The sequence below is a fragment of the Falco rusticolus genome, chromosome 11 (assembly GCF_015220075.1).
Source record: "Falco rusticolus isolate bFalRus1 chromosome 11, bFalRus1.pri, whole genome shotgun sequence".
NCBI classification, from domain to species: domain Eukaryota; kingdom Metazoa; phylum Chordata; class Aves; order Falconiformes; family Falconidae; genus Falco; species Falco rusticolus.
The window spans coordinates 28,808,138-28,826,547 of NC_051197.1; the positions used below are offsets into that span (position 1 = coordinate 28,808,138).

Here is an 18,410-nt window from a genome sequence, read left to right on the forward strand (position 1 = left end):
TTTACAACATGCAGAAACGCATATTCACGCTCTAAAAAAATTGTCTGTAACAATTTTTTAAAGCAGTATTTTTTCTTCAAAAAGTGTTTGCCAATTATGGGTCACTGTGTGTAAGGAGAGATAGAAAACCTTAAAAGGTACGAGAGATGCCTAACCTTGCATGTGTTTAAAGAAAAAAAATAAGCTCTGTAGTGCAACTGCAGTCATAACTCCTTACTTTGTATGAAAATTAAAACCAAATATAAAGCAGATGTGGAAGTATCCCTAATTCTTTTGCTACACACAGTATCAGAAATTAGCATTACTGGAAAACTAAGAAGTACTGACAGAATTGCACAAGCAGTTCATTTCATTTTCTCCTACAAGGCACTGCTCTACAGCAACCTGTTCACATCGTCATCTCTAAATACTTTTATTTAATAGACAGCACAAATGTCAGACAACAGTGAAAGTAAAAAATTCTTAACTGGCAAAATAAATCAATATTTCTTTATAATATCAAGATTTGTAAGACTTGCTGGGGAACATGTTTTTACACTCTTTCACTAAGTGAAAATGTTAGGAAGGGGTCAAGCCAGAACTGAAGGTGTGGAACAGCACCAACTTGACACAGCGTGTAGAACAACAATAGCCAGAGAAGAGCCAGAAGGACGTCCTGTTCTCTGCTTCTCCGTTGAGAAATTGTACAAGAGAACAGCCTTCACTGTACCCCTCCTCGCAGAGGACAGCAACTCAGCAAGTCCCACTGGCACAGTTTTTTAACATCATCTCCACTCCTCCTCTCAGCATTACTCCCTGAGTGGTAGAGCAAGCATTAACCAGCTTCAACATAACCAAAACAGGAGGAGGATCCAGAATGAACAGAGCTATCACTGCTTTTTGTCTGTGTTGGGCTGAGAGGTACCTAAGGATACCTGTCGTGTCCCCCCCACCGAGAAACAACATACTTCAGCAGCTTCCGTAAGGTGCACACAGCAAGTGGAAAAGCAGATAACTAAACCAAAAAAAGCACGCACAGCCAACCAATCAGTAACACCATACATATCCCCAGTGGTGCATACAGTCTATAAGCACACTACAACAGCACTGTTGCACATCTGAGAAGACTTTGCAAGCAATAGGCTTTAAAATTTTTAATTTCTTGAGACAAAACTAATCTCTGAAGGGCATGAGACAGCCTTCCCTCTAAGCAGAGATAGTCACCTTGCTTGGACTCTGAAATTGACAACTGTGTCAGTTTTTGCACTTTCCGTACTGGTCTGGTTGCTTTTTTCTCTTTGTTTCTCTCACTAGGTATTCCTTTCACTGTTGAATGCTCTAAAAACAAACAAAAGCTGGTAAGTGATATTCCACAGGAAAGCACATAGAATAACAAGTTTGCTTCAACATTTACCTTGAAAAAACAGAACTCAGAGAAACACTATATAATCTGGGAGACTTGGTGAATTTTATTTTGAGATTAATTACTCCTGGTCCAGCATTTCAAAATCCTCATAGCACGAAAATTTTGAATCAAGTGCTGTTTACCTACACACTGGAACACAGTGAAGTCACAGCACCACCATAATGTAACTTTACAAAGTTCATTTTCAATTTTAAAAGATATGTTGACAGTTTGACAGGAACAATTGTTGGTTCTCTTCTACTATAGATACTACATTTTACTGCATTAATGTTCCACAAGAACACATAGTTCCTTCACTCCTGAAACACACGAGCTGCTGCTTCCGCATTAACGCATGACAGCACATTCACTCGTTGCCTCCATGCTAAAGCATGAAAGACAGGACACCCACGTGCTCTACTTTCTGCAAAACTCGTCGCAGAATTCACCCAGTGATGCAGAACTATTCTGTATCACTTAAGCCCTCATTCACAACACAACTGGGTTTTACACTTTAGAGAGGCCAGGAACACTTACCAAAGATAAAGTAATATTTTCCCATGTTTTCAAGTTAGGGCAAACCAAAACCTGAGATGTGGCTCAATCACCATCCCACTGAGTGGGCTTCCTAGCTGTCTAAGGCACAAAGCATAGACAAGCTGTATAATCAGTCTCAGCACTCTACACTGGACATCTCAAAGACTTATTCTAGCATTTTAGTTTACATGGCTTGAAGATGCTCTTTTCTTAATCCCAAAAGCAAACTGTAGATAAGGAACTTCACGGCCACTACCACCACTCTTTTCTTGCTCCTCTTCCATAAAGAATGTGGTCAAAGAACCTAAAACAACCAGGAGGCAACCCTCTCCACAGATAGATGTGAAGCTTTATTTAGGTAAGTATCTGCCAATACTAACTTTTACAGCCCCTAATTTCAGCTGAATCCACTCTCTGATGGATGCCCATAGCAAGTATCAGAGACAGAACAACAGGCCATATTACAGGATGTGGGAACAGCATTTTAAGAGACTTTCTCCCCCTTAATATCCTTTCCTTACAAATTTTCCAGTCATCTTTGAGGCTGACAACAAGCACAGGGAAGACAACCAACGCATCAAGTACTAGAGGCCTCGGCGACTGCATTTTCAGAAATCTGCCCTGCCTCCTCACCTCCTTCAGTGACAAACATCTCCTTCCTAGTTCCAGGAAACCGCAGGCTGCTTCCCGCTCACTCTGTTGGTATTACAGCAATTTGTTCTAGTATGGCAAATCCCAAACATCTTTAAGACAGAATTACTGGAAGTTCAGGGTCCACACAATATCCTTCAGCCTAATTACTAAATAAAGATAGACATTCTGTATGGTCTACGCTTACACGTAAAATCTTGTTGCAGTAAAAAACAAAGCTTCTGTAGATTACTAAATTATCTTATAGCTTATTTTAGCACTAGAGAGCACAGAACAATTTTGATACAGCTGACCATACACACCTGAAACTCCACACACTGTAACTTTAATATAGAATTAACACATGGATAGATAGTGTCTGACAATCTAAAAATACATTTACAGTACGTGTTACATGCAGCACCAGCATTTGATCACTTGGAATCAGCTATTCAATATAACCTTTTCAGGTCAGAAAGGAGACATGTTCCACAACAGCTGTTCTATGGACAGGAGTCCAGGTGAACATATACACGCAGCTCCTTCCTTTTGCAGACAAAAGTCCACTGAACACATGATCCAAGTACCTTTTTAACTGGACCTCTTCAACGAAACTTTTCAAAAATCTGGATTTCTATAAAGAGCTCATGAGTCATTTATATTATGCTTGTCAAAACTTAAAAAAAATAATTAAAATGCTAGTGTGCATTGAAAGTCTTAGAAATCTGGCATTACTTTCATGGACTGATGCTGAATGGCGTATTTGCCAAACAATTTTACTGAAAAGCAGCAGCTCTTCTTTCTAAACTTTTTTAATGAGTGATTCCAGAAAAATTCCTCAGTACCTTGTCAAGCTGTACAAGCAAAAGAAAACTGGAATCTAATAATTTCCATACCAGCCACTATACTATCAACATACAAAGACACCTACAGATTTACAATCTCATCGCATTTTCCTCTGGTCTTAGACATTTCAACCAATGAGAAAAGTTATTTTTAATATGCAAACACTTAAGCTGCAAAGCTAGCGGTGCTCTGGGGATTTTATTTTCCATTCTCTTCTTTTTTTATTCACCTGATCTCCTCCCCCTCCCCCAACCCAGTCAGTCAAAAGCAATTCAATCTTACAGCCCTCTGCTGTAACCAGCATAACAAATCAAAAAGCACACTTGGGCATGCCACCCTAGATCACCCAGAGAAAAGAGCTACCAATGGTATTACAGTTTTCTAGATGAAAAATTAATAAAGGCTGGGTTTTGGAGCAGTACATTGGAAAACATAAAGCATATATTACTGTTTTGGTCTTCTAGCAGCACATCAGTCAAGCAAACACAGTATTTTTTAATTGTCTTTGCTCATAGTTTTAAGCATCAGAATACTGTGTTGCTAAATGAGCTCATCACCTAAAAAAAGATCTTTCTTCCTGTGTTGCCATTTTGCAACAATGGTATTTAATGTTTTTTCAAAAGACCGTTAAGCAAAGAGGAATAAGTAACAGTTTTCTAAGCTTTTAACATTCAACATTCTCTCCTACACCTTCATGTGGAATAAACCCCAAAAGCAACGTTCTGTTAATTTACCCCTGCAAGTTACAGTCACCCCTCCCATATCCTACCCAAGCCTTGTAATACTGAAGGTAAAAGAGCTGTAGAGGAAATAAAATCTAAATTATTTAAAAGGGTTCTTAAATCTTCTGGTCTACCTGTTCTCCCCCTCCTCAGGGAATCGAGGTAAGATGTCTAAAAACGTCCATGTGTACAAATATCTGGGACACAAATTTCTCCAAGAACTTCAAGATTTGGATAATTTTGACATAAAGCAATAAAAGTTCTACAAGTTCAGAGATATTAAACCAACCTAATGACATATAATCTCACCATCACACATAGCTGAAGGCATACCCCTTTACTGCAGGCTACGTACTCCACTTTCCACAGCACATGCCCCCCATCTCCCCTTTAGATTCCCATACATTCCAACTAAACCACTAACAATTCCCACAGAAGCTTCAGGACTGACAATTTGTTAACACCATATTGAAGGAAGTAGAATTCAGGCTTCATTATACTGTATATGGTGCACATACCACTTTCATGGTGTTAAAAAATGGCAAACCCCTCAAAAATCTAAGTTGTTCCCATGAGATAATACAGGTTTCATCAAAATCCAATGTGGTTTTGTCTTTCTAAAAAGGAAATTGCATTCATTCATGCAAACATGTATAGAGATGTTACAAAATTAAACAAAGATTGTTCTAATGAAGACTTTTTTTTCTTTTTCTGTTTCAAAGAAAAGCCATAATTTGCTTCTTTTCAGTATTGATTTTCTATTAAAAGCATTTTAATGAGAGAATGGGCAGAAGGATCTTTTTGTTTTAGTGTTCAAGTTACTTCTGTGGAGAGAAGTACAATAATTTAACACTCATTGCTTCAATTTTTTTGTTTCCATGACTTTGCAGACTTTGACGAAATATATTTCTCTGCCTCTTAAGAGAAGGTTGTGTGACTTAACTCAGTTTGAGTCTCACCCTTTAACTGGAGTGCTATATCTCTGTACAGCTCCCGACTAATGTGAAATTCTTCCTCATGCCAGATCTTTCCATCTGGAGCGCGAATCTTTGTTTCGGCAGGATTGAAACCTGAAAGTAAACAATTTAAGAGTTTAACATAACTGTGTAAAATGTAAATAAAGTTTTTCAGGGTGGAAGGGGTGGGAAACTGCCAAGTAAGAAAGGAATTACTTGAATTTCTAATGGTAAGAAAGCAATATACCAGTCTGCCACCTGCTCACAGTTGGAAAACAGTGGACTGGGTGAAGAACAGGTTATTCAAAACGTGAAAGGCTTTCTCAGCCAATACAATGTTATTAAGCTCTGATATCATAAAAAAACATATTGAAATAAACACAAACACGAATACAGCAAGCTTCTTTTCTACAGTAAGTTGTAAGAAGAGACAGGAAGAGTTTCGAAAGAATCCACACTTCTGTAAACTGGCAAGAATTTATTTTCCTTCTTGTCCTGTAATCAAACCATGCTATCCACTCCTGTACTGCCCAAACACAGCTATGAGTCACATCCATACTCTGACATGTTGCTCAATGAATTGAACTCTGCTCCTTCACCACATATAACCAACAGGGAGGGGTCCTGCACCTCCGTACCTCTGTATGATGGAGCGGCAGGTGCAACTGCCACTTTCCTGACTTTGGGAGTCACTGCACTCTCCATGTTTGTGATCACAACAGGTTGCTCAGCATACCCCGAGTGCTGTCCTCTGCCAACTAGCTCTTCAGAATGCTCCCACTGCTTTCGAATCCGCTCCTTCAGTTTCTCCAACTTAGCATCATGCTGACGCCGTTTCAAGATTTCCAGCCTATGAGCACTAGAAGTACTCGTGGCAGAAGGGGAAGATGCTTTTAGTTCACAGTCCTGGGATGTGTTACTCTGAGGAGTTTTAGTGCTACTCTCATCTCCTCTGGAGCCACTACTTTTTTCATCTTCCAATCGTGGAGGTGTTGCAACCTTAAGAAATGCCTCATTATTCTGCAAGGCATCAACTGCTGGTCTGTCATTCAAATATCTAACAACAGTCTCATCTGCAGCAGAACATGGGCTTTCAAAATCTCTGCTGTGTAGATCCCGCTCATCTCGGTCATATATCATATGGCCTGTTGTTTCAGTCTTCCCTTCTGCTTCACTGAAGTCCAAAGTAGAGAGCAGCTGCTTGGCCTCAAGTTGACTAGAACCGTGGTAAGGTAGAGAACTGTATGTATCCCTGATGTAACGGAAGGAAAAAGAAACAGTCACCACCAGAAACAAAACTGTGGTACCTTTCAACTCAACATGTTTGTTAACCAAAAGAATTACTTCCTACACTTTGCCTCCACTTTAAAGGCAAGTTCTTTTAAATTTTGATCACCGCACATTTAACAATGCAAGTCTGACAAAACTGAAAGAGGTTTCTGTTCAAAATTTTGTTCTTTGCAGTCTCTGTCTGAACAGGACTATATATAAAGTTGAAGAGCTGAAATTAGGGCATGTAGAAAATCAGCAAGCAGCAATGTCACCCTTCAGTTTAAAGAAGATTTAAATAAAACCCAAGTGTAAAACTTAAGCATAATTAATATGTCCTCTAAAACAAACCAATGCACACATGCAGAGCTCCTTGACAGCACATTAACTAGCTGAGAAAACAAATAAACTGCACCAAAAAACCCTGCCCTGTATTTAGCATTAAAAAGGCAAGCCCCTGACAAGAATTTCAGAGTGAACTGTCTGTATTGCAACAAATGTAAAGCTTACTGAAAGCTTATAATTCAACAAACTAAGGCTCTCTTAGCATTTTTTCACAGAAAAAGTCTCTATATTTGAACAGACTCATGGTACATATGTTGTTAGGGCAAAAATGTATTTAACATTTTTACCAAAGAAGTGCTGAAGATGTGAAAATCCGGCAGCTAAGCTACTTGGCTTGCTTCTTCAGCAAGTATGTTTAAAGAACTCATTTAAGCCAGGTCATAGCATTTTACTTGCAAAACCGTCTACCTCTCTTTCTCTAGTAGCACACTCCTGTTATATAGTGTAGTAATCATTACAAATCAACATAAAAGTTGAGTGGTTTATTTGCACAGAATTTCACCAAAAATGTATATAAATACACACACAGATTGTTCTACCCATTATCTGCTTTTGTTTTCCTATGCACACTTTAAGCATCGACTACAGGCTGTTCTCAGAGAATGAATAACGTGTTAACATAGCAGCTCTGATGTTAATCCCCAAATTTATCTCCCCCAATACCACACACACTTCTTCCTGTAAGAAGGCTATTCTTTTTGACTGGATATAATGACACAAGTCTAGCTGCTCTCATTTTCTTCTTCTCCTGAAGCCTGTAAGATTTACTACATGTTTTTAAGTCAAATAACTGATGTATGCAAGTTATTCCAGATCAGGTAGACAACACAGCTGTTCAGTTAACAAAACTGACCCAAGATTACCCAGCCCAAAACTTAAGAGGTTAGGATAACAATCATTAATAGATATGTAGTGGAATTAAAAAAAACCAAAACCAAAACAAAAACAAAACCACACTCTTCCAACTCCACTCTAATCAGGTCAACAGCAATTTGACTTCACTGGGGCAACATTCAGAAAAAAATGCAAAGTATGCATTAGAATCCAATAAAAACCTATTACTAACCCAACCAAGCTACTCATCAGGGATGCCTGTGTGAAGAACACACGCTACATATAGAACACAAGGAATTGAGGAAGTTATGGTACAAGTCTTCTAGGCTCTGATATTACAGCAAGTTATAACTAGTTTATTTCTGCTGCAGGTTCTCTTTCTTTTTGAAAGCTTTTGAGGCCCCTTATATCCACTACAGTACTTAATGCAGGCTAGGAAAAACAGGCTTTCCACACGTTCCTTCATTGCTCACACGCCACACCACATTCTATGGCCTGCAATATTCTGTACCACTCTTTCCCCTTAATACAGCTGTTCATATTTGAGTTTCTCACACACACAAAAGCCAACTGCATCCTTAGTACTAGATGGTTTTGCTCTACAGTGTCTTATGGTAATACATTTGGGAACATGTGCTGAAGAACTAATGAAACAATGCTGGAAAAGCATGAGGAAGCACTCTTTTTGGTCCTTATTACTGAAACTAAATACCTATCAAACCTATCAGGCCACTGAAGCCACAGCCACATCATCTTGATAATCTCTGAGGCCACAGCCACATCATCTTGATGATCTGGCTCCATTTCAACACTCTGGACTTAGTAAACTCATATTCACTAAACAAAAAATAAATTTGTAACATTTTTTAAAAAGGAAGACACTTCTGTCCAACATCACATGCTGCTCATGTGGCTGGCAGAGGGGAGGAATCAAATCAATTTTTGATGAGTTGTCAAAATCATCACTATTCGCTTAACTCTGATCTTAGCATATTTTTTCTTTGTCAGCTGCCCCAGCACTAACCTGTATGAAGCCAACGGTTCACGAAATTCCACACGATTGCTTTTTTTCACATTGCTTTCAAGAGTGGTCACTCGAAGAGGGCTCCGTGAGGACTTCTCCTTGCTTGATTTATTTTGGCTGGAGGACCGGGAAGCTGAAGCAGAAATCAAAGAATCCTCTATGTACCCATCTCTCCAGAAAGAGAAAGCTCTTGGGGCTTAACAATTAAGAACACAGTTTTTCTTAGATTTGAGCAGGACTCCAAAATAGCATTTTAAGTACTCCTTCTCTTTTTCAACAACCTGATTTCAACAACTAGGAGCAAAGTGGTAAGTGCTTGAAACAATGGGCATATTTAAAGAGAAATAATAATGCTTAAACATTAATTTTAAGTAATTACATTTGTGAAAGTTGACTGTGTTGCCACTAGAGGTCGATCTGTCTGTTCTCCAGTGGCACGCTACCAGAATGCTCTACATAGTATTTAAAATAAGGGCTTATTTCTTACAAGCAAATGCTCTCCTTAAATGAAATCAAGGAAGCATCAGATTTAGCATTCTATTAGGGCACAACAGTTGTCAAACATTAAAAAAAATAAACAGCTAGCCCAGTGTAAACATAGGCATCTACAACCGTTACCCAAAACCGCCACAAAAACATGGTAATGGAATGGGATAAGCACTGCTCACTCACAGTGGGGGAGAGTTCTCTCACTGCCTCTAACCAAGTGGCTATGATAGCACACCGTCCTTCCTAAGCTAAGGGAAGAAAACATTATTTTCTCCTGGGCAATTAGTGTTTCACAAAAAAAGATCATTAGCAGGAGACAATTTACGGGCAGGGATGAGAAATCAAGTTTCCCCAGAATACAGTGGCTTCCCCCTGCCTTACACGCCATGTCCGCAACAATACATTACCCTTTCTGCTTATTTTCCTGCTACTGCTAGCAGAGGGCTTCTTGGCGTCCATGACAGAATCAAATACAGCTGTGCTGGTGGGAGCTATTTCCAACTTGTTCTCTATATGACGCAGCTAGAATTTGAACATAATGTTAAGTTAGAATATTGCTTTCAATTTTTAAGCTACAGGGTTTTTTTCCCCCTAAGATGACCAATTTCCCCCCATTTTCAAGAAGAATAAAACTGCAGGCAAAAGCAACTTCACAAGGCTGATGCTGCAAAACTGTATGGCCTTATGGCCAGAAACTACCTCAGATTATGAAGTTTTGTTTAAAAAGGTTATCTAAATCAGGTTTTGTTGCATACTGTTGTTTCTGTAAGTAGGCTGTTGTGAAAAAAAGAATAAAAACATGCCATTCAGAGTCTTAATGCTTGGCCTGAATGAAATATTAATTCCACTTGGAATAAATTCTATAATACTCTTTTCAAAAGAGAGCATGGTACCAGATTCCACATGTAAAACCCCACACCAATGCTCAGCTATTAAAAAAAGACAGGACAAGGCTATAGGAAAGAGCTGAATTCCCCAAAGAAACAAGCTGCTTGGCTTCACTGAGGCCAGGTTTTAGGAACTAGTATGGTATCTTAAGCATCTACTTCCCACAGAAAGACAGCAATTCCAGTGCTCAAAGACGGAAAATTATGAAATACACTAGTGGTGTCCCAATTTCTGACTGGTTTGGGTAAGCAGGAGAGAACAGTTTTTTCAAGTGTTCAGAAAAATGAGAAGTCACCTCTTTCTTAAACAGAAAGGTAATATTACGCTCAAGGCTTTGCACATTTTACTACACTCAAGACTAAGCTTGCCATGGCAAAAATTTCTTCTGCTGTATGTAGAAAACTTTTTCCAAGATGCAACCATGTTCAGCATGCATGTACTCCAACTGCTTGCCCTATTTTCAACTTGTTTAACAATCACCGAGCAAAATAATACTTTGGTTACAGCTTTTGTAGCCATTAACTGATTTGAAAAGGAGTAAGGAAAAAAAAAAAAATGAAAAAAAAAAATCAGTACTTACAGCAGCCTTAGTCTGCGAAAAAGTAGCCCATGCTGCGGTTAGATCTTACAGGGCAGAAACAAAGAAATAAATTTCTCATTAGTACATGGAAAACAATGAAATAAAACATTGCTTCAAAACAATTTCCATGGGCTCACTAATCAAGTTCTTTGCATGACTCAGTTCAGCCTGTAAATCTTCTCTATAAGAGGCTATTATTAGTCAAGACTCATCTTAACAGAGCAATAAAGTATTTAATGTAAAATGTAATGAGTTCACTAGATTAGGTTGAATGCATTATTACAGTTGAAAGCAAATCTACCACAAATTATAGAAGATATTTAGAAGATAAAGTAAAGCTGGTTATCTACCCCAACACCAATATCTTATGTTTTCCCATTAGACTATAGTTTAACTATTTCTTTTCCCCTTCCATTTTCTTCTTCAGTAAACTAAGCATGAATACATGGTCACTGAAAGGCTCCACTCAAAAATCAAGCTTTGAACACGTGAATTTTGAATAGTAATCTTTTTGAACTGTACACCCTAGAAATAAAATAGAAGCAATGTTTGCAAAGAACAAGCAGGAGGCACTAATCAGCTTCAGCCTTTTAATCTAAACACATATCATGTGCCCTATGTGCAAGCTAGTTCAGTAGGATGCAGCAGCATTTTCTTCTAAAAATATTTACTTCCTCAGTTCCCCTCTTCTTTTGGTTTCTAATGGGTTTCTTCCAATCTAATAGTTTACACAATGCAACGTCCAAAACCTTACTATGCATCAGAACCATGGAGAGTAGTAGTACTAAAGTTTAAAAAAAAATTTGAAAAAAAACCCCTTTTCTTGATAGTAAAAAACCTTCCCATTTCATTTGAGGTAAAATGCAACACCAGAAAGGAAGAGGGTCAAGGAAGTAGCACAGAAACAGCTTTGCTTTGACTTCAGGAGATGGTGATTCATGTCTACAGAACACCTCAGTTCCACAAGGTACATAGTTTTAGAAGAAACTGAACGTATGACAGGAAACAATCAGCAATAATGTCTTCTTACAGATACAGATATATAATCTGTCTCTACCTTCAAAATAACTTCTGGAGTCCAGTTTTGTCATAGTGTAGATCATAAGACTGATCTTGAACCACAGACTTAACATGAGACTCAGCTGCTCTGTAGACCACAGCTTTCTTCCTCTCAGGGATGCACTATAATTTTTTTTTTGCCCCCTCCTTTCCCAAATTACAGAGTAATCATGACAGTAAAAAGCTAACAGGATCTCTCCAGTTCAGGGAGACAAAAGTGCTGCAAGTCACCTTAGTGGGAATGTACTGCTGCTATTCAAGTGTCTTCAGCTCTTCACCACTTTGGAACTGAGGAAGAAGAGTCAGGAGGAACTGCCTCTCAGGCTCTTCCTCACTTCTTTCAAGAGCCTACAGCTCCCAGTTTCTGTTCCTGCACTGTTCTTCCTTTACAGCACCCAGAAAAAAAAAATAAATCTGTCTCTGTGCCATCTTGGCAACCATACCATAGGCTGGCAATTCCTAATGCAGATCAGCAAATACTCTGCAGACCAAAGCATGAAACTGCTACCCCTGCAAAAAAAGAAGCCATATAACACATGGTCTTAGCTTTCAAATTGAGGCAGGAGAATGCTTTCTATAAAAGCTCCCCAAAGTTTCAAACAACTCATGATAAAACATCTTCACAAACAAGACAATAGAACAGAGAAAGTCCATACCTCTGGTAGCATCCTTGTTTTGGTTATGTCTTGGATTTTGTAGAGGCACCTCATTTGACTTGTTGCTCCACATTGTGTCAATTTAGCTACAAAAAAATAGTCATGTAAGAATCAAAGAAGTATAAAGTGAGAACCAATGTATCTTATGCTAAAGAGAACATAACCTTGATCACTAAGATGAACGTTCAACTCATATGATTTCAAAAACACATCATGAACAAGATCAGAAAATGGGCACCAAATCACAAACGTGTTTACAACTTGCAGTTTTTCAGAAACCATGTAATTCTGTGGATACAGAAGGGTTTGCTTTTGTTCTTACTTGTTACAAAGAAGAGTGAGCTTGATAAAAGGAAACCCAGAATTTAGATCACAGCCGCGAGTATTCCAGCAAGTCTGAAGATGACCACACTGAAATACTGCACATGAAGGGGTAACAGAGGCAGCACTGCATGGCTTGAACCTACAAACGTTTGGCAAAAATACCCAGTTCTGGCAATGACAGATGAATGTGTCACCTATCCCTGCTAAAGGAAAAGGCAGAACAGAACGGTGCAGCAGGACACTACAGCCAGGAAAGACAGACAGGACTGGAGCTGCCATTGTTTTCCTGTGAACTTCAAAGGCAAGACTCACAGTGAAACTGAAAAAGCGTGAACTCTGAGTAACAAACCAGGCAGCCGCTATTACCAAAGGAGTTTTTTTATAAAGGAGATTAAAAAAAAAAAAAAAAAAAAAAAAAAAAAAAGAAAAGCTACTCAATCAGGAAATATAATTTTTAAAAGAAAAGGCAGGTAATCTATGCAAATAGTTATTTCTCATTACTTTCATTGCAAAAGATGGGCTATCATATGTAAAGTTGTAACAGACTTTAAAGTGCTATGTAAGAAGAAAAGTAAGTTTAAGAGAGCGAAGAGGAGCTCATACAGCCAGCAAGAACTCTGATTAGTCATACTGCCACTACCTTCTCACCAAGGACCTCCTATCTGGTGGCACATTTACTGAGCTGTCTTCACAACAGTCTGAGGACATTTCTCTGTTAGGGAAAGAAAAATTAGATGACCACAGAATTCATACAGGAAGTTCTGGATGTCTGAAAGAGCCATAAAGGCACATTTTCTTCTCTCATGCACTCCCAGATATCATTTTCCTTAATTTTCTTAATGTCTGAAAATTTATTTTGCTTTCATTTCCCTATATAGTGTGCCACACAAAAGGGCATTCAAATATAAAGGTCATTCTTTTGATAAAAGGTGACCAAATATCCCACAAACTGAACATTGGGTACTAATTACTGGAACAGATCATTGCCTGTCTATTTTGACAAGGATTTTTATCATATATGGTTTTAAGGATACTTGCACTGACCAACAGTGAAGTTTGGTTCTCAAATTCAGTCACATAGCCTGTATTTATGGCAGCAAGTTATCCCACAAAACTGTTCTTATGCCCCAAGAATAACAAGAACACAGGGCTTTAAAAGACCTTCAGTTCTCACTTTAATCTTTAAAGAATCCAAATATATGTTCAAAAGAGCGTGGAAAAGGTATGTGAGCTTATATGTGCACATACAGAAACACACACACATATTATTGAAGTCCACAATAATGCAGAAATTATAGAAAGAAGTGGGGGGTGTTTTGGTTTTTAAGAATCTAGTTATAGGCAGCGAGCCAATAGAAGTTAGAAAATTCTGCTTCTAGGGCAGGTGCTGCAGAGCTCATTCATGCAGAACTGCAGCTTTGTGCCTCACATCATTCATGCTCTAAACCACAACACCGCCCTGCCCTGGAAATCATCTAATTGCTCTTCTCCATCACTGGAGCAAAAAGCTGTTTTCTACATTTGTAGCAGACCAAACACTAACAGATATGCCGGAACTTCCCATAAAGAACAGATTCTGAGAGCCGCTGAAAATGTCCTACTGTACCACTATCAGTTTCTTGCCATAACACAAACATAACAAATCCTGCTTAATATGTAAATTTAGCATAAGGGAACTTCTGGGCCAGCAACTGTTTCTTAAGGGATTAAGTATCCCTCTTCACGTAATTGCATGGGATTTCTTCTTATCATTACAATTACTAGGACAGACAGGAGAACTTAGTCAGGGACTAGAATTATTATTACACACACAGAGATCTATATAGTTTATTTTATGATGCCCTGTGAATGTAGGATTGTAATATCTCTATGTATTCCCTAACTCTCTATGAAAAGTACCAGATTAATTAAAAAAGTCTGAAATTGCTTGTTATACCTTTCACCCTGACAATCAAGTAAAAGCAGTTAACACTTTACCTAAGCTGAACAGAACGTAAGTCAGACAAACAGTGAACACACTTCTGAGAACACCTTAGTTCTGCTAACAACTCAGATGTCTGCTGACGATCACAACGGTCAATAATTCTGTCTCAATGCCTCGGTTCAAAAGTATATGACATCCCTCTAGGAAAGGCCACTCAACCTCTCCTCCCTTCTGTACAAGCCACAAAGTAATCACAAAGCATCCTGCTTTATTTCTCCTAACAAATACCTGCAGTGCCGGCTCCGAGCGTACAATGCGACTCTTATTGGCATCAGTGCAGCCAGCTGAGATCCAACGAGCAGTTTTGCTTAACTCAGGTTGCTGCTGTTTGAAAAAAAGACATCTAAGAACAGAGCATTCTGGAGCTGTCTACAGTTTCAGGAAGGCAACACCACAGTAGTTTGCAATCGCAATGTAATCTTTGTAAGTGTAAGGGTTTGGGTTTTAGATGTCCCCCTCTCCCTCCTTTGGAAGGGTGGGAGAAATTTATCAGCTTTCCAAAACGTATCTACAAATTATGTTGATTCCCATCAACCTTTCAATTCCTACAGACTACTAGAAGAACTTCTTTCTATTGCTATAGCTTACATGAATATGCAGTACCCTACAAAAAACAAGTACTTGTATAATTCAATACTCTGCCTCTGCAAAAGTTAAACCAGACAGTAAAGACACTTTAACGCTATCAAGGGTACAGCCAGGGGCTGGGGGAGAAAAAAGAAATAAATCAAGACACAGTACCATGTCTGTCTATAGGACTTGTATGCAGCGTAGTCGACCAGTTAAACACTAAAATACACTGAAACAAATATTGATCGGAGAATAATACTAAAATTAAAAATTTATGCAAAGGAAGTTTAAATTCTTTTAAAAATACATTTTACATCAATACAAAATTTGTCACAATGTCCCATGAAAAACTTTAAGAAGAAACACATTGTAAAAATTACATTCTGAAATGACTGCTTCAAAAAGATTTTTTTTACCAAACTAAATGATCCATCACTTTTTAATATAGATCTTAAAGAAGAGATTGAGCTCAATGGATGAAATGCCGAAGAACTTCTGGGGAGAAAGCAGTGATGGCAAAAGGTTATCTGCAGGTTTTTTGAAAAAAAGTGGACTGGGGAATTGGCAAAACCGATCTCCTGGTTATTTGATTGCTGGCTGGTAGAGACAGACATACTACATAGGTTCATTCAAGGCTGGTTTGCCAACCCTTGTCTTGGGTGAAGGGCTAAGACACAAATACCATTATGTTCTGACATTACAATCCCACGCCAAGTGCCCATCTCATTCTCTACACATGTGTATAAGACAAAACAAAAAAAAAAAATACACAACAGAAGGCACAGCAGAACTGCTGCAGATAAAGACCTAAGAGGAAACTAGCAAAGAAAGGATATACTCCAAATTCCTGGAAGAAACTAGGGGTGGGGGCACTGTGTGTGGACAGGGGACATGATAACCACTCTCTTCTGCAAACACTGTTCCTATGGGAAGGCACCGATGAGAACAGACAGATCAGAAAGTGCATGGGAAGGCACCAGGAAGGAGGAAACTGAAACAAAAAGAAAAACCACTGCCAAATAAAAAAGATGAGAAACCAGCCCTACATTTACTACCAAATATACCAAGGATGGCATTGAAAAGTACAATGGATAACAAAATAACAAGTCAACATAGTTAAGAGGACAAAAGGAATTGAGAGATTATGGAAGTAGAAGGCACTTAGCAAAGGTAAATAAAAATGTGAAGAGATGAAAAACAGGGAGAGAAGCAGGATATAAAAAGGAAGAGAAAGACAGGAAGGAGAGAGAAACAGAATGAGCTTTTGAAGAACCAGCATAAGAGAGTGGCAAGAAGGAAGAAAATGGTATATTGGTCCAATAGTAAAGTTTTTCCAAGTATCCTTAGTATGATTTTTTTTTTTAGTAGCATAGCCTCAGTAAAAAAAGGAAAGAGGAAACTCGGAAGTCATGGCACAGAAACAGGAGAGGAAACTGAATCAGAGTTTCAGAGAAGGCAGAGAATGTGAGCAAGAGATCACCCAGCGTTATTCTCACTAACATTTTGCGGTTATGAAAAAAAACCCCAGTATGCATAAGGAACAGTATTCCACAATAATTTGTTTGCTATAAAAACACAAGGGATACCACTAAAGAAAAGATGAAGCTTTGCTAAGAGTAGAGAAAGAAATGAATTCTTAGTATTTACTTCTATGGGATATTCTTAGGTGTTTAATCCCCAAAGAGGCAGGTTTTCCTACGAAATGGGTTCACAGTGCAGAGGCCAGCAATAAGGCAGCAGTGCCAATAAAAGAAACCATCTTTCCCTTTCTTTATGCCTTGGTCTCTCATGCCTTATTCAGGCAGAAAGTCAATGGGATTATGTGGTAAAGCAACGTGGACTGGGAATCTGGTAAGGTCTGACAATAGATAAAACTATTAAAGCAAAAAGAACGTAACCACTACGTCATACCATGAGCTACAACCCCCATGCAAGCAGAATGAGAAGGAATGGAAACACTGGGGAACAGCTGGATCAGTCCCAGTCCTGTACTAGCTGCTGCTGCGTATCATAAACCATGGTTGTTCCCCTAAAACAAATGCCTGAAGCTGCTACTGCCTTTACCTCAAGGAGAGCGAGTGGCACTGGGGAAAACAAGAACCATTCCCATCACCTTCTTCTTACCAGTGGAGATACCACTGGAGCTCAAGGGCAACACAGGAGTCCATACACCCCGCTACCATGTATCCTATTGCACCCATGACTCACACAGGGCAGACAACTTGTCCACAGGGGAAATGGGCTGAGACAAATAAAAGGTTTTAGGGATGTTTTTTTCCTGTTTACAAAAATATTTTACATTTCCACATACAAATAATTGAAAGTTGACTTCTGAATCTTAAAGACCCTCCGGAGCTCTGCCTGTGCAGCTACAGCTCTGCATTACTGGCAGTAACAGACACACACAGGTGGACAGACACAATCAGACCTTAGTCAAGCAAACTATTTTTCTGAGCCAGCCCACTGAAAGTGATGGAATTTCTATTTAAAGATGCCAGAAACACTTTCCATGTCTTCTCAAATACCACAGAATACAATTTATGATGATATGCTTGAGTCTGGAATACAAATACCTTTACCTACTCATTTTTCTGGAATCCAAGCCTTTACCATACTGCATTATCCCACTTAAATAAGAGCTAAAAATATCCATAATATGTTGTTTTAAGACTTTTTTTTTTGGTTATGTTTATGGGCTTTTAAAATGTTTTTAATATATCAGTAACATACTGGGTTGTGGGGTTTTTTGGCCTCAACATGTTTTGAGAAAATTTTGTCTCTCAATGCAATTAGATGCAGGTGATTTGCTGACCTTCCTCAGGACTGAGGACAAGTTCCAGCACAACAAACAAATACGTGAGATATTTGTCAAAAAAGTGCCACATCTCCTGAATCTCTAGCCGACTCAGCAGAATCAGGTGGGTCCTTCCCCCACCCTTTTTCAATGTTCATTTATATAATAAGCCTTCAAATGAAATGTATTTCAGGGGCAAAGGTTCTTAAAGGAAGTTAATATTCAAAATTCAAGTACAGCTCCAACTGCACGATGCTTCACAGACACAATCTTCATCTTAACACTTCTCTACCACAGGATTTCAAGTCTGTAATCTCTGTTTTGCTCCTCCAAAACTGTTTCTACTACAAAGCTGGGGATTTTTCTTCTCAGGATTTTTAAGCGGTGCTGAGCTAAAAAGTCAGTGAGTTCAAACTATTTGGAGTGCCTTTAAAGGTAGTTTTTCTGGTATTTAATCTGACCGGCTGCTAATTCTATTTGACTTAGAAATATTTTACCGGTCCAGACTACGCTGCACCC

At 38.7% G+C, this 18,410-nt stretch overlaps 1 protein-coding gene across 7 annotated transcripts in view; it reads right to left on the reverse strand.

Annotated features, from left to right (window-relative positions):
* The window catches only part of CEP350 (centrosomal protein 350), a 76,301-nt gene that overhangs the window by 53,042 nt on the left and 4,849 nt on the right, over positions 1-18,410 (reverse strand). For 6 of the 7 annotated variants that reach the window (XM_037403507.1, XM_037403504.1, XM_037403505.1 and 3 more), the window contains exons 2-8: positions 12,220-12,305; positions 10,505-10,548; positions 9,444-9,558; positions 8,548-8,680; positions 5,714-6,327; positions 5,079-5,189; positions 1,204-1,317 (exon numbers count right to left, since the gene is read on the reverse strand). In XM_037403507.1, coding sequence (XP_037259404.1) covers positions 1,204-1,317; positions 5,079-5,189; positions 5,714-6,327; positions 8,548-8,680; positions 9,444-9,558; positions 10,505-10,548; positions 12,220-12,292 — 1,204 coding nt within the window. In that variant the 5' untranslated portion in view covers positions 12,293-12,305. Of the gene's footprint in view, positions 1-1,203; positions 1,318-5,078; positions 5,190-5,713; positions 6,328-8,547; positions 8,681-9,443; positions 9,559-10,504; positions 10,549-12,219; positions 12,306-14,755; positions 14,852-18,410 lie in introns of all 7 variants that reach the window. The other variant, XM_037403503.1, reaches the window with a different exon arrangement.